The sequence below is a fragment of the Carassius auratus genome, chromosome 16 (genome assembly GCF_003368295.1).
Source record: "Carassius auratus strain Wakin chromosome 16, ASM336829v1, whole genome shotgun sequence".
In the NCBI taxonomy this organism is placed as follows: Eukaryota; Metazoa; Chordata; class Actinopteri; order Cypriniformes; family Cyprinidae; genus Carassius; species Carassius auratus.
The window spans coordinates 20,225,044-20,247,257 of record NC_039258.1 but is presented as its reverse complement, the minus strand read 5'-3'; the positions used below and the strand labels follow the sequence as shown (position 1 = coordinate 20,247,257).

Below are 22,214 nucleotides of genomic sequence, written 5' to 3'. Positions count from 1 at the left end.
TTTGGCCTAATTTAAGTGTTATAGATTAATAGCGAATGTTCATCGATACAACTACAAAATATATTTTGCAGATAAGGTCTTGTAAATTATTTTCAGTTTTGTATAAAAGCTATAAGTATAAAAAAGGATATTTGGCAATCTATCATTTACATTTACATTTATTAATTTAGCAGACGCTTTTATCCAAAGCGATTTACAAACATAAATTTATATAGTAATAAGCAAACATTTTTCAAATGTATTTGTAATTACGTGCAATAGAAAACAGCCACAAATACATTTAGTTTAGAAAATACAGTATTGCTTCAGATTTTTATGTACTTAATAATACAACTAACTACCCTTTACGGTGCATTAAAAACTCTGGGTCTGCGTGTAGCTCCAGGGTAAAAGTTAGCAACCCAGCAACCCAGCAATTATAAGTTGCTTCATTTGCACTTCCGCTGACTAGATCCATGACTAGGCAGAAAAAAGAAGCAGTTATCAAATACCTAGTGTAAAGCTGCACACCGCACAAATCATGACACTGTTAGTAATACCAGCCACAAAAAGCCCTATAACTATATCACTAATGAAACACATATGAATATCAGTAATTTAAAATGATTCTGATTGGCTGTTAATGTGTCATGTCTTAGATGTTTGTTTATGATTATATAAGTACTGTACAGCAGTGTACTTTTCTCAAAAGAGATCAAAATCTATTATCAGTGTAAATGATCATGTCTAGCTGCATGACCGTGCAAATTAAAACAAGGAGTCCATTTCAAAATGTTTTCTATTTAATGAAATTCTGCCAGAGCCATATTTAGCCTGCTAGCGTAACTTTTGCTCTAAATGATTACTTCAAAAGAAATGCAGAGAGTACTACAAATGTAACTGAATCTTGGCTGTAAAACCTGACTGTTTACAGTGTGTTTTCTTTGTTAAGCAGAAGTGTGGTAATACGTTGCTTATGCAGTTTTGGCTCATGCGTGTTCCTAATCCAGTTCTGAGAACGCTGACTATATCAAATGGAATCCCTTTCAGCTTTTCCCAAATTTTACATTTATAGGTCCCATGTGAGCATGTGAATTATACGATAATTGGCTTTCTTCATTTCCCGCTGTGAGATGATGTCTGAATCACTGAAGCTAAAAGGGGAAACACACAGTTACAGAAACAAGCTTGTTTTCAGAACATCGGCAAAAGTGAATGGACAGAACGGCAAGTCAGAATCTAATGATGTGGTCATACTGTTTAAACCAGAGTATAAAAATAAAGTAAATAGGCTTATTGGAAAAATAAGCCTCTACCTAAATATATAAAAAACAAAACAAAAAAAAAACATAATATATATACATCAGCTTAAATGAACACACAGGGTAAGGATATAACAATTAACCATGAGCCGGTTGAAAATCGATTCAAATATGTGACTATTCAAATCGGTTTGAGATGCTAAACAAATCGCGATTCAGTGAGGGGTAGGAGATTATATGAATGTATGTCTGAGGGTATGGCATTTTTTCTTTCCTCTTGCCTCTGTATAACTTCTTAAAGGAACACTCATTTTCCAACTTTCCTAGAGTTAAGCAGTTGAGATTTACCGTTTACGAAAACATTAAGCAGATTTCCAGTGTCTGGCAGTAGCACTTTTACCTTAGCTTAGAAAACATCATTGAATCTGATTAGACCGTTAGCATCTTGCTCAAAAATGACCAAAGAGTTTCTATATTTTTCCTATTTAAAACGTGACTTTTCTGTAGTTACATCGTATACTAAGACCGACGGAAATTGAAGTTGCAATTTTTTAGGCCGATATGACTAGGAACTATACTCTCATACTGGCATAGTAATCAAGGAACTTTGATGCCATACCATGGGTGTAGCAAGCACAATGATTTTACACCACGCCTGAAAAAATATAGTAACACTTTGGTAAATTTTGAGCGAGATGCTAACGGTCTAATCAGATTCAATGATCTATGCTAAACTAAGCTGAAAGTGCTCCTGTCAGACCCAGAAATCAGCTGAATGGAAACTGTTTAACTGTTGGGGAGTTGGAAAATGAGCCTATTTAAAAAAAAAAAAAAAAAAAAAAAAAAAAAAAAAGTGGAAAAGTGGAGTGTTCCTTTAAGTGCAGCGCTGCTTTGTTTACAGTGAAAACCAAGGAAACGCTTTATGCGCCACCTGATGGCACAGAGTGAATCTGCATCTCGTTCAGCTTGTCTGCTGTTTCTGTTTCATGCAGATATTTTTTATGCATAGTTTCACAAAAGTCAAACCATTCTGTTTTTGCTCCAGATTTCAAAATTATACGATGTAATTTAGATGGAAAAAAAATGGCTGATGTTTCCTGTGTGCAGCCTCATTGTCTGGATAATGATTAAAATGCATTTGTTGCCACTAATTTTAAATGGAAAAAGCACAGACAACTTACCTTACTTTGTTTATATGAAGATATTTCTTTTATTTAATTGATCTTGTTTTAAAATTTCTATTTAGTTTTGTTTTTTTACATTTACATTAGATTTAAATTATGTTATTTAGCAGACGATTTTATCCAAAGTGACTTATAAATGAGGACAAAAGAAGCAATCAAAACCAACAAAAGAGCAATAATATGCAAGTGCTATATTAGTATAGTGTTAAATTTCAATTTCACAAAGAAACGTGGAGCATTTTGTCCAAGCAATAATAATAATAATTCAATTTATAATTCAATTTATATTTTGTCTTAAATCTAATTTTGTAAACAAAAAAATAAAAAATATAAATGGTGAATTGAATCGAACCGTGATATCAAATTTGTGAATCGAATCGTGAGTTGAGTGAATCGTTACATCCCTATGGCAGGGAGCAGAAAATATCAATTAGTAAAGACTTTAACCTGCTAACCTTCACACAATATGATCTCAAAACACTTTTACCATGCACAATTTGTAAACGAATACATTTTGAAGTCTGCATCATGTAACCAGCTGAATTTGTTTCTTTTCCGATGTAGTAAACATGCTATAGCTCACCGCGATGTGTAGCACGCCGGTGCAAATCCCATGAAACACGAGTGACATTAGAAAAGCTCAGACTTGCAGAAGCAAGCTAAAATCTTCAGTAATTGTTTTATTGCATTTATCAACAAAATGATTCCTTATTTTCAAACATGATTGAATATTAGTAATTTAGCGTTGCTCACTAAGACATTTCATTTGCAAACTGCCTCGGAACATACAACTAACGTAATAAAATGTTGAACTGAACATTCTTTTAGCGCCACTCACTGGACTGTTCAATTTGAAAGTGTCGCAAAAACGACAAGAAGCAATGTAGCATCATACCGTAGACATGTTTTCCCAACACACCATTTTAAGTAGTATTATAATAAATTTGATTGATGTTTTCAAATGGATTTAGCTCTTGTCAGTGTGGTTTCAGTGACGCCAAATGTTAAGGAAAGTCTTTTATAAAACAAATGACCATCTTTACATAACCAGTGTGAACAAAACCACACATCAGGCCTGCCGTATACAGGGCCTATAGCATGACACTGCTGAGAAAGAAAAATTAAATAAAACAACAAAGGGGGAAAAGGTAGAAAACAGAAAAAGTACCACATTTTTTTAAAAGTAAATGGAAACAAAACTAAGGTATAGAAAGGAAAATAAAATAATTGTGTGAAAGGGGTCATCATCATTGTCCTCTGAACGATCACAGCACCTCGGGGTCCCTCAGCACCTGCCCATTAGGAGCCGAGGTTAATGACAGGTTGGCTCTTCGTGAGCGAGAGGGTGAAGGGGGTCTGAAGAAAATTAGAGGGCAGCTCACGTTAGAGAAGAGAGAGTTTTGTTGTTTGCTCCTCAGTGATCGCCCCCCTCCCTCCACTCAGCAGCCCAGTTCCAGGTGTATTTCTGAATACGAGAAGGCCCTTCTGATCGGACAGAGGGGAAAGTTGTCTTCTGACACCTCATATAACTTAACAGGGCCTGGCTGAGTTATGGTTTTCAAGTTTTACTTTTATATCCCAATCAGCAAGTGTAGGGGAGTGGACGACACAAGAGTAATGTGGATCAAGTCTGTAAAACACATATGAGAGAGCTGAAGGAGACATGAACCCTGTCCGCTTCCTCATTAAATTAACTTCAAAGAGGGTTCACTGCCTAAAACGCTCTGAAATGAAGGAAATGAAGAAATTAGTAAAAAAAAAAAAAAAAAAGAAAAAAAAAAAGAAGCAGTACTTTTTACTGCTCTTAGGACATGCATCGGAACAAATGTCTGAAGGAGAGATGACAGAGGAAGACGCAGAGGAGGAGAGTGGCTCCTCTGATCTTTTAAGTGACGGGTTTACTGGAATCAGCGAGTGGGTCTAGGATAGCTCTTTATTTAATGAAGACATGAAGAGTGCTCGGCTTCACTTTGATGTCCACTGCACCACCACACAGAGGAGACCGCTTCCCAGCCTTCTTCCTGTGCCTGAGAAAACTAATGGCTCTCAGCCCTGCCCCCAGCTGAAGACCACGTCACACAACGAGACTGAACTATAGGTTTAAAAAAAAAATAAAACAAAAAAAAAAGAATACACATGGGAAAACTAGATACACAGGAGATTATTTGGGGTTATGAACAATACAGAAATGATACAATCAGAGCTATTGTTTTGTAACCCTTTAGACCTTGAGTATTATTATCAGACATCTTGGTCAAATTTCAGAATCAGTATCAAAAACAAATCTGGAATGAAAAGAATCCAACCTCTTTATAACAGCATGTAGATTTTATAAATGCAAAGAATACCTACAACATTTGCCAAAGGGTGAAGTATCCAACAGTATACAAGCGTCCCACAATACAAGGCATTCAGCCAAACTGTCCATTTTAACTGTGACTAATGAACCGGATGTAGGTGGAAACAAGATATTGTGGCCATTTTATTCCCATGACTTAATTGCTAGTTTTAGATTAATCATGGCCACAGTGTACCCGTTCCTTCACTTATTTAAGTTAGATTGTGGACACAGTTTAACTGAATGAAAACAATGGACAGAACATGGCCAAAATTGCACTAAAACAGTGACACAAGTTAATAAACTGTTTAAACAAATTCATAATTTGTGGTCACTATATATATATTTTTTTTCATGAAATGAAAATGCTGAGAGTTAATGATTTTTAGCTACAACAGACCGCTCTGAATTTTTTCGAATCTCCTTCTTGACTCATTTCAGAAGCAGCAACGGATCTTTTCTTGTGTATTTCAACGAACGTGCGAGTTAAACAGATAATCAAATAATAATCTGGATGGAGGCAGATTTGAATCGGCTGTCGATTTTCGGCTGGGATTTAAGCAGTTTAAATGATTAACACACATTTTGATTTAAAATGATGAAGTAAAAAAAAAGAACAGTGAAATTATTTGCAATCAGATCAATAATACAAATTTTATAAAATATATAGGGTGAATTTGAATTTCATTCAGAAAAATGAAAGGACAACCAAACACTGCATAGCTATAAAATATTGTTTTAATTAAAGGCATTGTGAATTAATCTAGCAAAGACATAAAAGCAATCATTGCAATTAAAATAACGCCGGACAATGCACATTTGAACCATGTTATTATCATTTTTACCGTGTTATTAGTAGTGAGGAGTTGCAGCATCTTTATACAAGTCATTCAAGGAATGATATAAACATCTGAAAGTTTGTACACAAACAGCATTGTCTCATGAACAGTCTGCCGAGAAGTGGCCTGGTGGCGGCGTATGCTCTGCGGTTTTGCCCGCTGTCTCTCTGTCTCGGTCTGGGGTAAAACACTCACCGATTCCTCTAAACGAATAATCACTCTCAGCTGTGTGTCGTCTGCAGCACTGATCTACAGTCCCCACATCCCCCTAAACACAGACAGCCAGTCTGCCTACAGGTTGTAAATAAAGGAGGGGGGGAAAATACTGTAAGGTTAATTAACAGTGATATGATAATGTATTTGTATGGCCTCTAACTTATGTTTTATACAATACATACCCATTTCAGAGATCAAATATTTGCTCTAAATGAATGAAAACCTTTTTCCAAGCAACAAAAAAAACAAAACAAAAAAACATAAAGCAAACCATATATTTACCAGTGTGCGGGAAAGAGAGCTTCATTTGTGCTATATCCCACCAACATTTCTCTGGGACTGTGACTAATCAGCTCGCGGCATCATCACCTCCACTGAGCTGTGTGACCCCCTACACAGCTGCCAAAACCAGACACTGACACATGTTATCCAGTGCATGAAGTCACCGATATTTTCCCCTCAAATCCCGAAGTCAACTTTTTTTCTGCTTTAGTTTTTATGCAAGAATTTCCATCTTTATTTTACACCTCATCTGACCTGGATGCATCCATAAAACATGCTGATAATCAAGCCCCATGGCAGTCATTTAGTACGTACAGCACTTTAGTGGCCTCATTAAACACCAAACAGGATTCCTCCTAATAATTACCAGATCTGAGAGTCTAAGTGTACGTTACTCACAAATTAGAGAGTGGGAACGGGAGTGTCAAAGAGTACAATCACATCAAGCTTGTGCAAATGTAAGAGTTTTAAAGGCAGCAAGAACATGGGACCCATCTGAGAGCTCTAAATAAACTGAGAGCGTCTTCTTCATCCGAAGTGCACAAGATTCTGTTGTTTGATGACTGTCGCTCGATAAGGCCACTGGCAAGGATGAGAATGAGAAAACAGGAAGAAATGGTGTGCCATCAGAACGTCTCTGCAGATCTTTTAGGCCTACTTCGAACGACTGGATCCTCTGGAATCAGTCACTTGGCGCTGGGATGATGCTGATGTGGAGAAAGTTGTCTGGGTGGCTCAAGTGTTCGCTCAGCCACTGGATGGGTGTTTCCAGCAGTGGTTCAATGCCGTGAATCACAACCTGGAATCTCTTTGGCTCGTCTGGAAGGAGTGTGAAAGAGAGAAAAGGTCACAACTGAGCATTAAGGGAAGTACTATTCAAGCTATGTCAAAAAAAAACAAACAAAAAAAAAAACTTGTGTATTATGGTACATCTAAAAGCTTTTCACACAGCGCTGTAAAGAGCAACATAGCTTCTGAGGCTACGTCTACACTAATGCGGATACATTTAAAAATGCTCCGCATCCACACTATCGCTTTCAATCGTTTCCCAAAAGTTGGTCATCCACACTGTATGCGTGTATGTATCATCCCTGTACTGCGCATGTGTAAAACTTAGACGCTTTGACCTGCGTCTTCTATTTTTTTACTTTGAAACGCAATATATTGAGGAAAAGCACCAAGTTTTTTTAAATGGACCGACAGTGAGGTGGAGTTGTTGCTGCGAGTAACACAGGAGTATAAAGTTGCAAAAGTGAGTAGAATATAGACTGGGGGACATGCCAAAACAAACGTGCCGAAATATTGGCCCGTTTCAAAGAACAGTAACGGAGAGCATCCAAAACAACTGCTGTACAATGTTGTCCACAATTTTAGCTGAATTGGTCACATGACAGCGTGACATGAAATCATCATTTTTGAAAGCCTCTGTTTTCACAGTCCACACTGCCATGAAATTCGAGAGCTTTCTGACCCTCCATAGACAGCAAAGCAACTACCACATTCAAGACTCAGAAAGGTAGTAAGGACACCTTTAAAACAATCCTTGTGACATAAGTGGTTCAACCATAATATTATGAAGCTAAGCAAATACTTTTTGTGGGCAAAGGAAACAAAAATATTGACTTTATTGAACAATTTGTTCTCTTCCATGCCAGACACTACCTTTCTGCGACTTGAACGTGGTAGTTGTGCTGCTGTCTATGCAGGGTCAGAAAGGTCTCGGATTCATCAAAAACATCTTGATTTGTACACTAAAGATGAACAAAGGTCTTATGGGTTTAGAATGACATGAGGGTGAGTAATTTTCATTTTTAAGTGAACTATCCCTTTAAAATGAAACCCAATCATCATAAATTGTATTAACCCCTAGAAAATGAACATAAAACATGTAGGTGGGAGACTTGTGCCCAAGAAGTGGTCAAAGGCAAGAAACACCCCTGAAATGTGTAACATCTAACAGCTGTTGGCACTAATTAGACGATTGGATACTCCAGGAAGATTTCAAAGCCATGCAAGCAAAATATATGTATATAAATATATGTTATAAATTGAACAGAAAGTGCAAGATGATCTTGATTTTGAACTGGTGCGTTAGAAATTCCTAGTTCCTAAGATGTTACCAATATTCAAAAGATATTCATTACCAGTCAAAAGTTTGGGCACACCTACTGAAACTTTATTTTTACAATTTTAGATAGTCATGAAAAATGGCTCTTCATACTCTTGGCATTTTATCAATCAAAAAGGTCCCATTTATTTTGAAGACTTGACTGTTTTTTCTTCACAATCCACTCCAACCCTTCATTTTTTAATCACTTCTGACTCACAAGAAAAAATAAAAATAAACACACACATAAAGGACCATACTAATTTAAGCACAAACTTTTAAGTCTGAATGTTTTTAAAGTAATTGTTCGGCCAAAAATAAAAATTTGCAGAAAATGCACTCACTCTCAGACTATCTAAGATGTAGATGAGTTCGTTTCTACATCGGAACAGTGAATGGGTGCCGTCAGAATGTCTGATCAGCTAAATTAACTTAATTTCAAACTGTTGCTTCTGGCTAATATACAATCCTCTATCCATAATTACTTTAGTAATTAGTAATTAGTAATTTCTCCAGTGAGAAAGTTGTCTCGTCTGAATCATGCAAAGAATTATGCAAAGACAAAGCACTGCTTACAATTGAAAACTATAAACAGATATGTGGGTGGATTTATGAGAGGAAAAACAGGAATGGTCATCTTCAATAAAAGAAGCATTATTATGGAATATTTTCAGGGTTACTTGTGGATTATTGTGATGTTTTATTAGCTGTTTGAACTCTCATTCTGACGGCACCCATTCACTACAGAGGATCCACTGGTGAGTAAGTGAACTTTTCCAAAAGTGTTAAGATGAAGAAAAAAACTCATCTACATCTTGGATGGCCTGAGAGTGTCCAAGTTTAAGCAAATTTTCATTTTTTGGGTGAACTTTATGACCAAAAGAAACTGAAATTTAAATGTAAATAAAAATAAAATAAAAAAATCACATTCATAAATATATCCAAGCATTTATTTGTTTATTTTACTTTTTTATTTTTTTACATTTTAAAATTGTTATTCTGTGAACTGTGTAAAATACATGACCAGATCATGTGAGAGGTTCTATTGTTAGGAAGCACAGCATGATAATTAGTCCTGTTCTCCACTACTTTATCATCTCCTGCACAGAACAAATTGACCAAGTTCACGCTGCGTAGCTAGTTACATACGAGTGGAAAATTGAAGGAAACGCTAGAGGCAGTAACATTACCCTGTTGACCCATGGAGGTTAAATGGCTAATGCAGTTGGAGGGAAGAAGTTTCAGTTTGACAGCAAGTGATGGTTCAGGCATCAGCGTGTGCGCTGGATGACCTTCTCACACTACTGAACTGCATCATGACCTACCAGATCATTTGCATAAAAGCACATACAGCAAGCATTTGCTGGTTGGCCTTTAAAAACTTTCAGATAAACAGCACCGAATCTCACTGAATGAATCTCCCCATGAAGAATCCTAAAGTTTCACCGTAGCACCCAAAAGGCACAAGTAAACGATCTCTCTCAAACTCACACAAAAGCAATTCATCATGCCTGCTCAACTTACTCCATTTATCATGAGTCTGATGAGCTGTAGCTCAGGGCTGGAGAGGTTGGGGACACAGATAACATGGGTGAAGGAAGGAACTTCTCATATTAATGCATTCTTTTGTTTCTTAAATGAGTGGTCAAAAAGGCATGGCCTCAGCTTTCCCTCTGACCGCTGTCAGCTCAATGATCTTTAACTAGATTCATGCATCATTTGCGCTTTCGTTAGGCATAGCTGTCAATAAGGGCAAAAATACAAGTATTTTCCTATTTCTGCGTGAAACAAGTACATCTCTCCACCTTTACTTAAATGGAAACACTTAAACCTAACTGGATAGATTCTCTCTCTCTCTATATATATATATATATAATGATATATAGATAAGAAAAACAAAAATCCCCAAGTGACTGCAATCATGCAAAGTAATGAAGCTGCGGGTTTATAAGAAATAAATCAACAAGATATTTTTATATACAAAAAAGTTACATACAAAATACTCAAATGTCATTAGATAAGAAAAATCTAATGACATTTGAGTATTTTGTATGTAACTTTTTGTATATAAAAATATCTTGTTGATTTATTTCTTATAAACCCGCAGCTTCATTACTTTGCATGATTGCAGTCACTTGGGGATTTTTGTCATGTTTTATATATATATATATATATATATATATATATATATATATAAATACACACTAACACATATATTCACTCCCCCCATCGACAATTCCCACCGGACCTGAGACTCGAACCCGCAACCTTCAGTCCGACTCTCTGCTTGAATGTTTGTAAACTCTTTGTAATTTTCTATATTTCTCCTTAAATATGACCCAAAACATTATCAGATTTTGTATTTTGGATTTGTAGCCCCTTCCTCAGTACAGAACCACTTCAACTCTGTGTTGTTGGTGGGTTTCCTCCTGAACTGCTTGCTTCAGCTCAGTCCACAGAATGTCAATTGGATTAAGGTCCAGACTTTGACTCTGTCATTCCAAAACATTAACATTGTTCTTCTTTAACCATTCTTTGGTAAAATGACTTGTGTTCTTGGCGTTGTTGTCTTACTGCATGGCCCACTTTTTCCTGAAATTCATTGAATTTGCTGGTATAATTCAGAATTCTTGTTCCATCAATGATGGCAAGCTGTTCTGGCCCAGATGCAGAAAAACAGGCCCAAAATATGATACTACCACCACCATGTTTCACAGATGGGATAAGGTTGTTATGCTTGAATGCAGTATGTTATTTTCTCCTAACAAAACGCTTCTCATTTAAACCAAAAAATATATATTTTGGTCTCATTCATCCATATAACATTTCTCTAATAGCCCTCTGGCTAGTCCACTTTAGCAAACTGCAGATGGGCAGCATCAGATGTTCTTTTTGGACAGCAGTAACTTTCTCCTTGCAACTCTACCATCCACACCATGGGTATTAATTGTTCTTCTGATGGTGGATTCATGAACATTAGCCAATGTGAGACAGCCCTTCGTTGCCTAGAAGTTACACTGGGTTCCTTTGCGACTTTGTGGACTATTACATTGTCTTGCTTTTGGAGTTATCTTTGTTGGTGGACCACTTCTGGGGAAGGTGACAATGATCTTGAATTTCCTCCATTTGTACATCATTCTGACTTTGGATGTGTGGGGTCCAATCTACAACCTGATGAGCAACAACAACTCTTTTTCTGAGGTCCCAAGAGATCTCCTCTGTTCGTGCTATGATTCACTTCCACAAACTTGATCAGACTGATAGATCCCTGTTCTTTAAATAAAACAAGGCAGGCGATGACACCTGATAGTCATTTCACTGAATGAAAACACCTCTGAACAGATCGACTCTAATTTCACCTTCAAACTAACTGCTGATCCTAGACATTCACATACTTTTGCACCACACAGATATGTAACACTGGATCATTTTTCTCAAATAAATGAATGAAAAATGTCTCATTTGTTTGACTGGGTTATCTTTGTTTATTTTCAGGACTTGTGAATTCAAAATCTGATCATGTTTTGCTTCAAAGTTATGCAGAAATATAGAACATTCTAAAAGTTTCACAAACTTTCAAGCAGCGCGATATATATATATATATATATATATATATATATATATATATATATATATATATATATATATATATATATATATACATACATACATACACACACACACACAAACCCTATAAACGGGTAAAAACCTAGTGGTTTAGAGCATAATGGCAAATACTGATAAAGAATCATTTACAGTAAATTACTTTTTGGGGTTACACTGTGGTCCTTAAATAGAGTCTTTTAGTGTTGTGATGTAATATAATGATTCTTGTTCTAAATGTGCCTGACAAGACTTTCTGGTATATAAACCACTGTTACACTAAATGACATTTTAATGAATGTCTTCTGTAACATGGTAAAAATGTATTCAATCTGTATTATGATTTATGATCTTTGACCAATAAATATAAAAACCCAAATTCACTATATAAATCATCACATTATATTTCTAGTAGAAAATCACATCTAACACAATAGGATTTTTTTTTGTTTTTTTTTTGTTACTAGTGTTTTTTTTTCTTTTTCTTTTTTTTTCTTCTGCGGCATATTTTTTGTTCCGACATTACCTAAGACTTCTTTTTATTTTGCATTGTGTATGGTTTTTTTTTGGTATTTGTATAAATATGTTGCTATTGTCCGTTTAAGATAATTAGTGGTCATTAATATTCTTGTTATAACACAAAGATTTCATGAACCCTGTTAGTGAATAATAGCCCATTTAATAAAATCATCAAAATGAAAAACACCTGAGCATTTGGCAGGTGTAAATTGTACGTGTTCTTCATAACTTGAGACAGTTAGATGTTAATTTAGATGTTAATTATCTTTTGCTCAGCAGGAAAAAGTTGAAGCCGTACCTCCCACAGATACCAAGAACATGGAAGCAACAAGCACACCGGGGTTGAAGCTTCGGTACGCTAATATGACTAAACATGATGACCATTTCAAACACAAGCACAAACACTTCCATGAACAAAACAGCCACGTAATAATGGAACTGGGCAATTGGAATTATATATATATATATATATATATATATATATATATATATATATATATATATACACACACACACACACACACACACACACACGTATAATCCTTTGCATAATAGTGTTTGACGTCTAAAACCCTGAACACCTCTGACCTTGATTTTTTTAATTGTTAACGGTCAATCTGGACAAAAACCATCTCAGAAAGAGGACTAAACAATCAACTGACCCTGATTTTGAAGTCACACAGTAATAGCGTGATGAGCAGAAGAAGTAACTCATTCCTTGAAGTCCTGTGTGTGTGTCTGCCCCCGTGGAGTTTGTAAGGGTGTAAGGTGGGTGCGTCCCCAGTGTAACTCTCAGAATGATGCGAGGGGAATTCAAACAACACAAACTCATATAGTAATTGAACACAACATTGCATTCTTCCGGCAGTTATGACAAACGCCCACACAAAGCCCTAGCATGGGTCGGCTCTGGACTTCTGCCACCTTGGAGAGTTTCACTCAACCAAGACCAACTTTGAAAGAAGACCAACTTTTGAAAAAATATACATTTTGGGGTTTTCGTTACCAGATTTGAAAGCCTATATTTGAAAAACTATATATTTCATCAATTCTTGTATTATTATTTGTACTACATGATTGCTAATAAACTATTCATATATCCTTTGTTGTGACCTTACCATTGCTAGTGCCATACTCTACTCTCTGAACTAGATCAGAGTTCCCCAACCACCGGGTTGCGACCCAGTACCAGGCCGTGGATGATCTGATACCAGATTGCAAGAATGTTCTGGGAAAAATGTGTATAGATATGACACTCTGTTATTTATTGCATACGAAAGATTATTCTAATTATTATGAATTTTCATTTGTTGGATGCATTTTCATGTAAATTAAATGACATGTTTAATTAGCAAATTACTGATCATTCTGACTCACAGAGATGTGTTTCAGACAGTGCCAGAATGCAGAGTTGATTTCCAATGGCAGCTCGTTGGGGGAGGCACAGCTTCCCCAAAATTTTGAGGTGAAAATGAGGACAATAAATTCACAATTCATTTCAGTTCATGTCTCAGAATTTAAATATTTTTGTTTGTAATTTCACAGTTGTAATACCATTACGTGAAAGTGGCGCTTTTCTATCGGGAATGTGCCAAATCTGCTGATGTAATTAAAGTAAATTTAAATTAAATAAAATGTATGCATTTTGCAAACACGTTTATCCAAAGTGACTTACAGTGCATTCAGACTAACATTTTTTACCTTACGTGTGTTCCCTGGGAATTGAACCCACAACCTTGCGCTGCTAACGCAATGCTCTACCACTTGAGCCACATGAACAAATATATTTAAGTGATAAAGAAGGGGAGAGATGAGTGCTTGTGCCTCCGTTGTTAAAAAAAAAAAAATGAGCCAATCAGCATTGAATGTTCACTTTTTGCGCTGAGGAGTGTTGGGAAAAGGAACATCATAGAAGAGGCTTGCCTTCCTTCTGGTATATCAACCAATCATCATAGAGACGTAAATTATGTGTGCTATTAGTCTGAACGCCTCCCGTAGCGGCCGGGCTGATAATTTACCAAGTGTTTATGAGCAGCGATATTGAATATTTGATCGCCAACAGATTTCCCAAGCTGTCATTCAAACAGTATATATACAAATTAAAAATAAAGGGAGCTAGAACTATAGGCTACACAAGTAGGTCTAATTAAATAGCACAACAGGCAGCTCTCTTTTACCACAGACTTTTAAGAAGGAATGGATGTTTGTTTCAAATGTGAATTCTTGCTGTATGTGTGTCGTTTCCTTGAATCTGAGATACATAAAATTGTCAAAAAACCCTTCTTGAAATTCTCATTCTCTATGCTTTAAATACTTCTGAAAAGGAAAAATCATATGAACCGTGAAGTCTCAAAAACCACAATATCATCCGTTGAACCACTAATATATCTTCTCGTGGACCCTCCAGCTGGTCCACAAGAAAAAATGTAACACAAAACCGGTTTGTGGTGTAAAAATCGTTGGAGATTCCTGAGCTAGAGGGTTGCACTTGGTGCCTATGCAAGATTATACATGGCCCAACTGGAGTCTATTCAGAATATAAATCAATCATGACTACTCAGAAGAGTTGGATTAAATGGCTAATTTTATATGGATTACTTTACAATGTTTTTATGAACACAAAGTTTTGGATGAATGGACTTTTAATGGAAAAACAGAAATCTCTCAGGTTTGATTAAAATATTTCCATTTGTGTCTCAATGATGAACAAATGTTTTATTGGTTTGGAATGACATGAGTAAGTAAATTTTGGATGAAGTATCCCTTTAAAGTAAGAGTAAAGTTTAAAATTATTGCAAAACCTGACCTAATGTACATGCATTTCCTTATACATTCATATATAGTTTATAAAAAAAAAAAAATTGCATGAACACTAACTACTGGGTAAACTACCCAGAAGCATTTACATCCAACATATGAAACACAGTTGACATTATCTGTCTAAAAGCCTGATTTCTAACTTTAAAATGAATCAGTCTACAGAGTTCAATGTCAATGACCCTTTTTTTCACCACATTAGAAGACAAAGTGATCAAAAAGTGATATTTCAGTGCCTGCCACAGGTTGAGTAGTGAGACGTGCTGGTGGTGATGGAGGTGGGAGGGCCAGCTGGAGGTTTCCCCACTCGCAGCGTGGGTTGACATCAAGAGCTGTTGGGCGGGGGTTTTCTGTGCAATTCATTTATTTGAAATAATACCACCACACACTTCTTATTTACTATAAAACCTCTTACGATTCTGACCGACTTCTTAAGCAGAACATGGGAAAGTTTTTAGAGTACCATGTATTGCCATTTTGATATATCAAATCTTCATCTTATTGTGAAAAGCGTAGGAGAGACCACACCGTTTGAGCATGTCTCCATTTTTACCCCCGAAGTGGTGAATATCTAGTGATAGATTCCATACTGCTGGGTGTTCGAGACATACAGATGGCTTTAATATGGCAGGGACATTACATGTCAGTCTGGCATATGCTTTTTATTTTTATTTGTGGGAATCCCCATTACACTGCAAACATAACAGTACAGTAACTCATCAAAGCCTTTCATAAAACAGAAAACCTCATCTGCTGATAAACATAATGTTTAAAGTTACAAAATGCAGATTTTCACTCATGTGTAATTGAGATGAATCAAGCCGACACGGTGATAAACAAAAATCCTGACACAGAAAAGGTATTTTCCAGGTTGAGTAAGTAGACACATTTTTCCCTGTAATCTCAACACTTTGCTCTGCGCTGCTATCAAAGCAAACCCCACATATCTGGAAGAGACCGAACGATAACAAAAAGAGAAGCACAAAGTGCCACTTTCTCTTCAACCAAACCACCAGGCCTTTCAGACAAAGCAAGCAGGTCTTGAATTGGGCTGGAAGCAGCACAGATGTGCTCCGTCATGCAGGCATGTCTGCCTGCAGGTGCTCCGTTTGTCACTGCTATTGTCTGCTTATCTACTTCCTCTCAGGAGAAACCAAGACCGCCCATGTTTTGGCTGTGGATTTCATTCATCCAACCCTGATTTGTCCTTTTCTTTCTTTTCCCTATTTCTCATCTCCTTTGTAAATCTCGAGATGTTAAAGATTTGTTTTCCTCTAATGTCTCTGCCTCTTATCTTTGATGCCAACCTCCTGTGAGAGAGAAGTCTAAACTGCAAACACGTTTTTGTCAAACAATATGTGTGAGAATTATTTTTTCAGCTCACCTTCCGCACATATGGCAGCAGGAAACAGCTCCTTCAGCAGGTCTCCCAACGTAAGCGTGTGGCCTTCAGGAGACACTGGTCGGAAGAGCTTTTGGATGAACGGTCTGTCACTCATCGTCTAAATTGAGACAAATATGAAACCCATTTGACTGATTATATTAGTAGAATCACAGTGTAAAGTTCTCAAACATGTGAACTTGTTTAAAACCCAATTATTTATTGCTGCATAATTATCAAAAGTGTTCATGTGATAAAGAAATTTCGCATCACTTGTTTTTGACCTAACAGCCTACTCTTCACATAACAGATCCTGTAGGTGGCACTTGGTCTATATTTAAATGACTATGATAGTTTCTTTATAGTCGACATTAAACTGTATATCAGTATGAAGTATGTTTGTTTGTTTATTAATTTTTTTACACCATGTTAGCATCATGGCTATTTACATGGCAAAAAGGTTCAGTATCATCCATAAGATTTACATTATATAAAACATTTCAACTTAACATAAGATAGAAAATCTAAAATACATTTGGGTGGTACATTTTCAAATATTCCATGCAAGCATGTTTCTGAATAAAAGCGTTTTCTAGCAGCATCATAAAAATTACAATTCAGCAAAATATGCTTGATAGTCTAAGGAACTTAACATGAAAGACATAAAGGAGGAACTTCGCTTATTAATAAAAACCCATGGGTAAGTCTTGAATGCCCCAGTCTACACCTAGTAAAGCCAACTTGATCATGTCTTGATTTAAAATTGAACTAATATAGTTGAGCCACCAGAAGGTCGATGTATGTTTGGACCATATGCATTAAAGCTAACAAACTTTTTCAAAGACAAAGGACTGTCTGGTGACAAATGAGTTTCTTGGAGGCAAAAAGCAAAAGGGTTGAGAATCATAATTAGTCTTTGAAGTTCTGCAAAATTTGCCTTTGCTCTACGACAGTTCCACTGAATAATACTGGTATTAATTATGTTGGTAAAACAAGTACTTGGCCTTTACTCCTACTTTTAGGAGAGGAACTCCGACTGCAGGAAATTGTGGGTTCCGCCATGTTTAGTATGAAGTATGTAAATAACAGTAAATTAAACACTACTTTAAATGAATGCGGCTACTGTTTTAGCCATTTTAGTTTGTAAAACAGTGTCTGCATAGTGTCAACCAATTTATGAACAAGACTGGGAAATGAACACTCTACTTCACATTGTCATTGACGGTGAAATTTGAGCTTGTTTGAGCAGGACATGAGCATGCAACTCACAGCAACTAATGTTGCGTAATGGCAACAACATCTCAGATAGACAGATAAGTAAACAAACGTGAATTAACAGACTTTTGAGCTATTTGTTCCTGTTTTGTACACTCTGTCATATAAATTATTATTGAAGGGTGGATTATTTATTTTTAACAGCAGACTGAGATAACAGCAGAGTGTGTATCTTTGCTCCATAAGCTGAAATTCTGATAGCATTAATATAATAATTATAATAATAAATAAATAAATAAAGATTTTGCATGATTGTGCTTGATAGGTCACTTTACAAAAGTTGTGTTTCTGGCAGTTCCAAAACAAATAACAACCTTAACCATAGAAAGTGAAAAGTTCAGAAAGGTCCTAGTCCGCATTTGTGAAAAGTGAAAATTCTGTTGTCTAAATGCACTGATCCCAAATTAATAATCCATCCATGCATCTACTTTCTTACGATCAACTGCAAACAACTGATTTCTGCTAGTTGATTTCTTACTTAAAAAACACTCAAGTTATTCGACTACTCGTGGTTCATGCTACTGTAAATTAAAAGACATTAAATATGTATTCTCAATAAACACTTATTATAAGCACTTATTACATATGTAAATTGTCAAAACCTTATAATTATGACATTAAATATTAAATTTTTAATGTAACAGCTACATCTGTATTTGTATCTTTAACAATCACAAAAAAAATATTATCTGCATTTGGATACAGCATCGTACAGTTACTTTATAAGTACGCTATGACTCTATTTTTTTTCATAGTTATCACTGAACAAGTATGCCATGTTAAACTAAAATAATTATTAATTTCTAAAAATAATATTTATCATGCAAGCAGAGAGATGTCATGACAAACGTTTAGTGATCATTTGAACTCGACTGAATCAATTGAATGCGCACATAAGCGAGTCCTTCTCTGAACTTCCCTAAACAAATGTGTGTGTGCAACGCAAACCAGTAAAAGATAAAGATGCAAACAAGTAGGCCAAATAGAAAATGTATCTAAGTTGATTATTAGCGTACTCTTGAGACTGAGAAGCGCAACACGGCTGTTTGATTGGTGAGCGCACCGTGCTTATTCCATTCATTCCTATCATATCGTAGCCTAAGGTTTAAATCATTGCCTTTTAAATATATACAAATAATAGAATGTGTATGATGTATTATTATAGGTGACTACTCTTACCAAGCTCTGACTTCTGAGAGATGCACGGAGAGGCAACAGCAATGCAGTGTTTGATTTGCGCTCTTTTCACTCATAAAGTTTACTTTCATTCACTTCACACTCTACTGAATGACTTTAGAGGTCTGTGTATCATATTGCGCTGATCCCCTGGCTCAACTGTTATCTAGCAAACACCTGACAGCTTCAGCTGAGTATTCAGGCAGAATTATTCCTGTTCCGTTATTCGTTTTTGAAGCCATTATCCATGCCATTCCGAATAAGGTATGCTTCAGGACACACTCCTAATTATTAAATTACACATTGTAATTTTACATTAAACATAGATAAGGTCATAGAAAGTAACAGTTACATGCAATATTGTAATCCTAAAATTCACATCGTACTTGCAAACTCTGTGCATGCATTATTGTTAATGCATGCTCGAGTAGTCGATTGTTTCTGACAGTACCGACTAGTGATTGAAGTAGTTGATCACTCGACTACTTGATTAGTCTATGCAAGCCCTACTGCAAACTAACATACGATTATTTTAGCTTTTTTTTTTGTACAATAGAAAGTGAGAATGGGGTTTCTTTTGAGAACTTCATGTTGAATATTAACAATATTTAATAAAAATAAATTATTAATAATAATAAAAAAAAAAACTTTTAAAAAAAGAGTTATTTCAGATGATGAAACAGATGCATGTGTGGTGGATGTACAGTATATACTAGAATATTGGAAAGCTAAGAATCACCAAACAACAACAACCCCAGCAAAGTCCAGTGACGCAGATACAGCACACCCTAACACAATGACTACATACACCAACCACCTACACTGAAGGGAGTACACTTTTCCTTTGAGCTTTCTCGATTTTCTTTTCTTTTACAGTGCCTTGCAAATGTATTCATTACCCCTTCATTTTTTTCCATATTTTATTTTTGTTGCTGCCTTATGATAAACTTCTTTAAATTACTTTTTTTTCCCCACATCAATCTTCACTCTATACACCATACTGACAAAGCAAAAACAGAATTGTCACAACTTAGTACATTTATTTAAAATAAAAAAACTGAAATAAGTACATTGCATAAGTATTTTATATTATATATAAATAAATATTTAGCTGAAGCACCTTTACATTCTCAAGTCTTTTTTGTTTGCTGCAACAAGCTTTGCTCATCAGCATTTGGCAATTATTCCAAAAGCGTGAATCCTCAAAAGGGAAAACAACTAAACTTTTCTAACACCGTGTCTACACCGGATGCAAGCGGTGCTATGCGACGTGACAAAACACTATAGAACCACTGATCTATAATAGAGATTGATTATATATAGATCAGTCAACACAACTCAGTAAAATCCGCTGTCTACATTGGGTGTGGCATGACATGACACCACAAATCCCTGACAGTAAATTGCTTTCAAATGATTTTCCACCGTCGCTTAGTCACGTCCAGTGTAGAGTCTTTAGCTGATGTGGCGCGGCGCCACACAACAACTGTCGTGTCCAATGTAGAGACTGTGTAAGAAGAGATGACTGAGGATGATGGTGAATGATTTGCAGATCCTCAGTACCACTGACAAACATATAATCTTGCAAAATGTGTTGAAGTACTGCCGCTCCATAGTATAGAGTATGTGTGATCGCGAATCTCTAAAGTGATAGTGAAACTAAAAAGCGATCATGCATTCAAAAAGGGGATGGGATGAGGGATCATGATGCTGGTGCAACATCGTGATGTCTATCAGCCATCAGCAATGGACAATCTCAAACCCTAGTTTTCCAACCCTAGTTTTCATGTGTCTTAACTGAAGGGAGGGTTGAGTTTGGCCACACCGCCATAAAGACTGGATTGGTGTTGCTCAATTGCTCAACTAGAGTGACCATCAAGTTCTTGGTCACCAGTCTAACCAAAGCCCTTCTCCATCAGTTGCTCAGTTTGGCCAGCTCTAGGAAAAGTTCTGCTTGTTTCACACTTCTTCCATAAAGGGTAACAGAGACTATATGCTTCAGTGAATCTTCAATGAAGCAGAATGCTTTTCTGAACTCTTCCACAGCTGTGTGGCTTCACACAAACCTGTTTCTGAGCTCTACAGGCCGTTGTTTTGACCTCAGTGGTTGGATTTTTCTTTGATATGCATTATCAGCTGTTAGACCTTTTATTAAGATGTGTGTGCCTTTCCAAATCATACCCATTCAATTGAATTTGCCTTAACTTCACTTAAAATGTAGTAACATCTACTAGCGAAATGAATGCTCCTGAGATAAATTTGAACTGTCCCTGAAAAATGGAAAAATTGTATTTTTTAAATTTTTAATAAATCTTTTAATATATATATATATATATATATATATATATATATATATATATATATATATATATTTTTATGCTTTATTATTATGGTGTATGGAGTGTAGATTATGGTGGGGGGGGCTAATTTAAAGCAGTTTAATAACATAAGGCAGCAACAAAACAAAACGTAAAAAAAAAAAAAAAAAAATGAAAGGGTATGAACACATTCACAAGGCACTGTTTATGTAATCTTTACCCAGTCAGCATACATGACTACAGCTGGGAGAAATGGCATCTATGTCATTTCAGTGTACCCACTTTTCACACCAATTATAGAGCGCTAACAACAAATAATTAATTTGTTAATATCTTGTCACCTAGCAGCTGTTTTTGTAACCCACAATAGTTGGGTATAATGTTGTGAATTGCTGAATAAGATATTGAGTGGATTAACAGCCGGCAGTCACGGCTTAGTCTTTCCTTTGGCCTTGAGCGAGTGAGCGAGGTGTCGAATGCTGAACAGGATCCAGTTTTCACACACAGCTTGCATGTGGTCAGTGATAGAGGGTATCATTCTGTAAGATCTGGACCTGTGGTGACAAACAGTGGCCTGACAAACAATAGGAGTCAATCTTGGAACTGTGAAAAGGAAACTGGTAACACAACGGCTCAGGTAGTCCAGCTGACACCGACACCCCCAGGTCTCAGGAAGAGAAGGTGTCTCAGGATGCTACGACCTCGATCAGGTTACCAGAAAAACTGACTCACTGCTCACTTGGACCAAGATCATCTCCAGAGTCAGAGAAGAGAGAGTGTGAGAAGTGACAGCTACTTCGTTGCATTTTTAAACGGCAGCATTAATTATTGACCCCAGCATTATCCAAAAGGCTCCTGATACTGATGAGAAGTGTGATACTGTTGGTGCCGACACTTTCTTTTCAACTCCCCTGACAC

At 36.2% G+C, this 22,214-nt stretch overlaps 1 protein-coding gene across 3 annotated transcripts in view; it reads right to left on the bottom strand.

The window, feature by feature from the left end:
* Positions 1 to 5,483: 5,483 nt before the first annotated feature.
* The window catches only part of atg5 (ATG5 autophagy related 5 homolog (S. cerevisiae)), a 28,787-nt gene continuing 12,056 nt past the window's right edge, over positions 5,484 to 22,214 (bottom strand). For 2 of the 3 annotated variants that reach the window (XM_026284696.1, XM_026284697.1), the window contains exons 7-8: positions 16,531 to 16,648; positions 5,484 to 6,919 (exon numbers count right to left, since the gene is read on the bottom strand). In XM_026284696.1, coding sequence (XP_026140481.1) covers positions 6,783 to 6,919; positions 16,531 to 16,648 — 255 coding nt within the window. In that variant the 3' untranslated portion in view covers positions 5,484 to 6,782. Of the gene's footprint in view, positions 6,920 to 15,384; positions 16,457 to 16,530; positions 16,649 to 22,214 lie in introns of those variants that run through there. The other variant, XM_026284698.1, reaches the window with a different exon arrangement.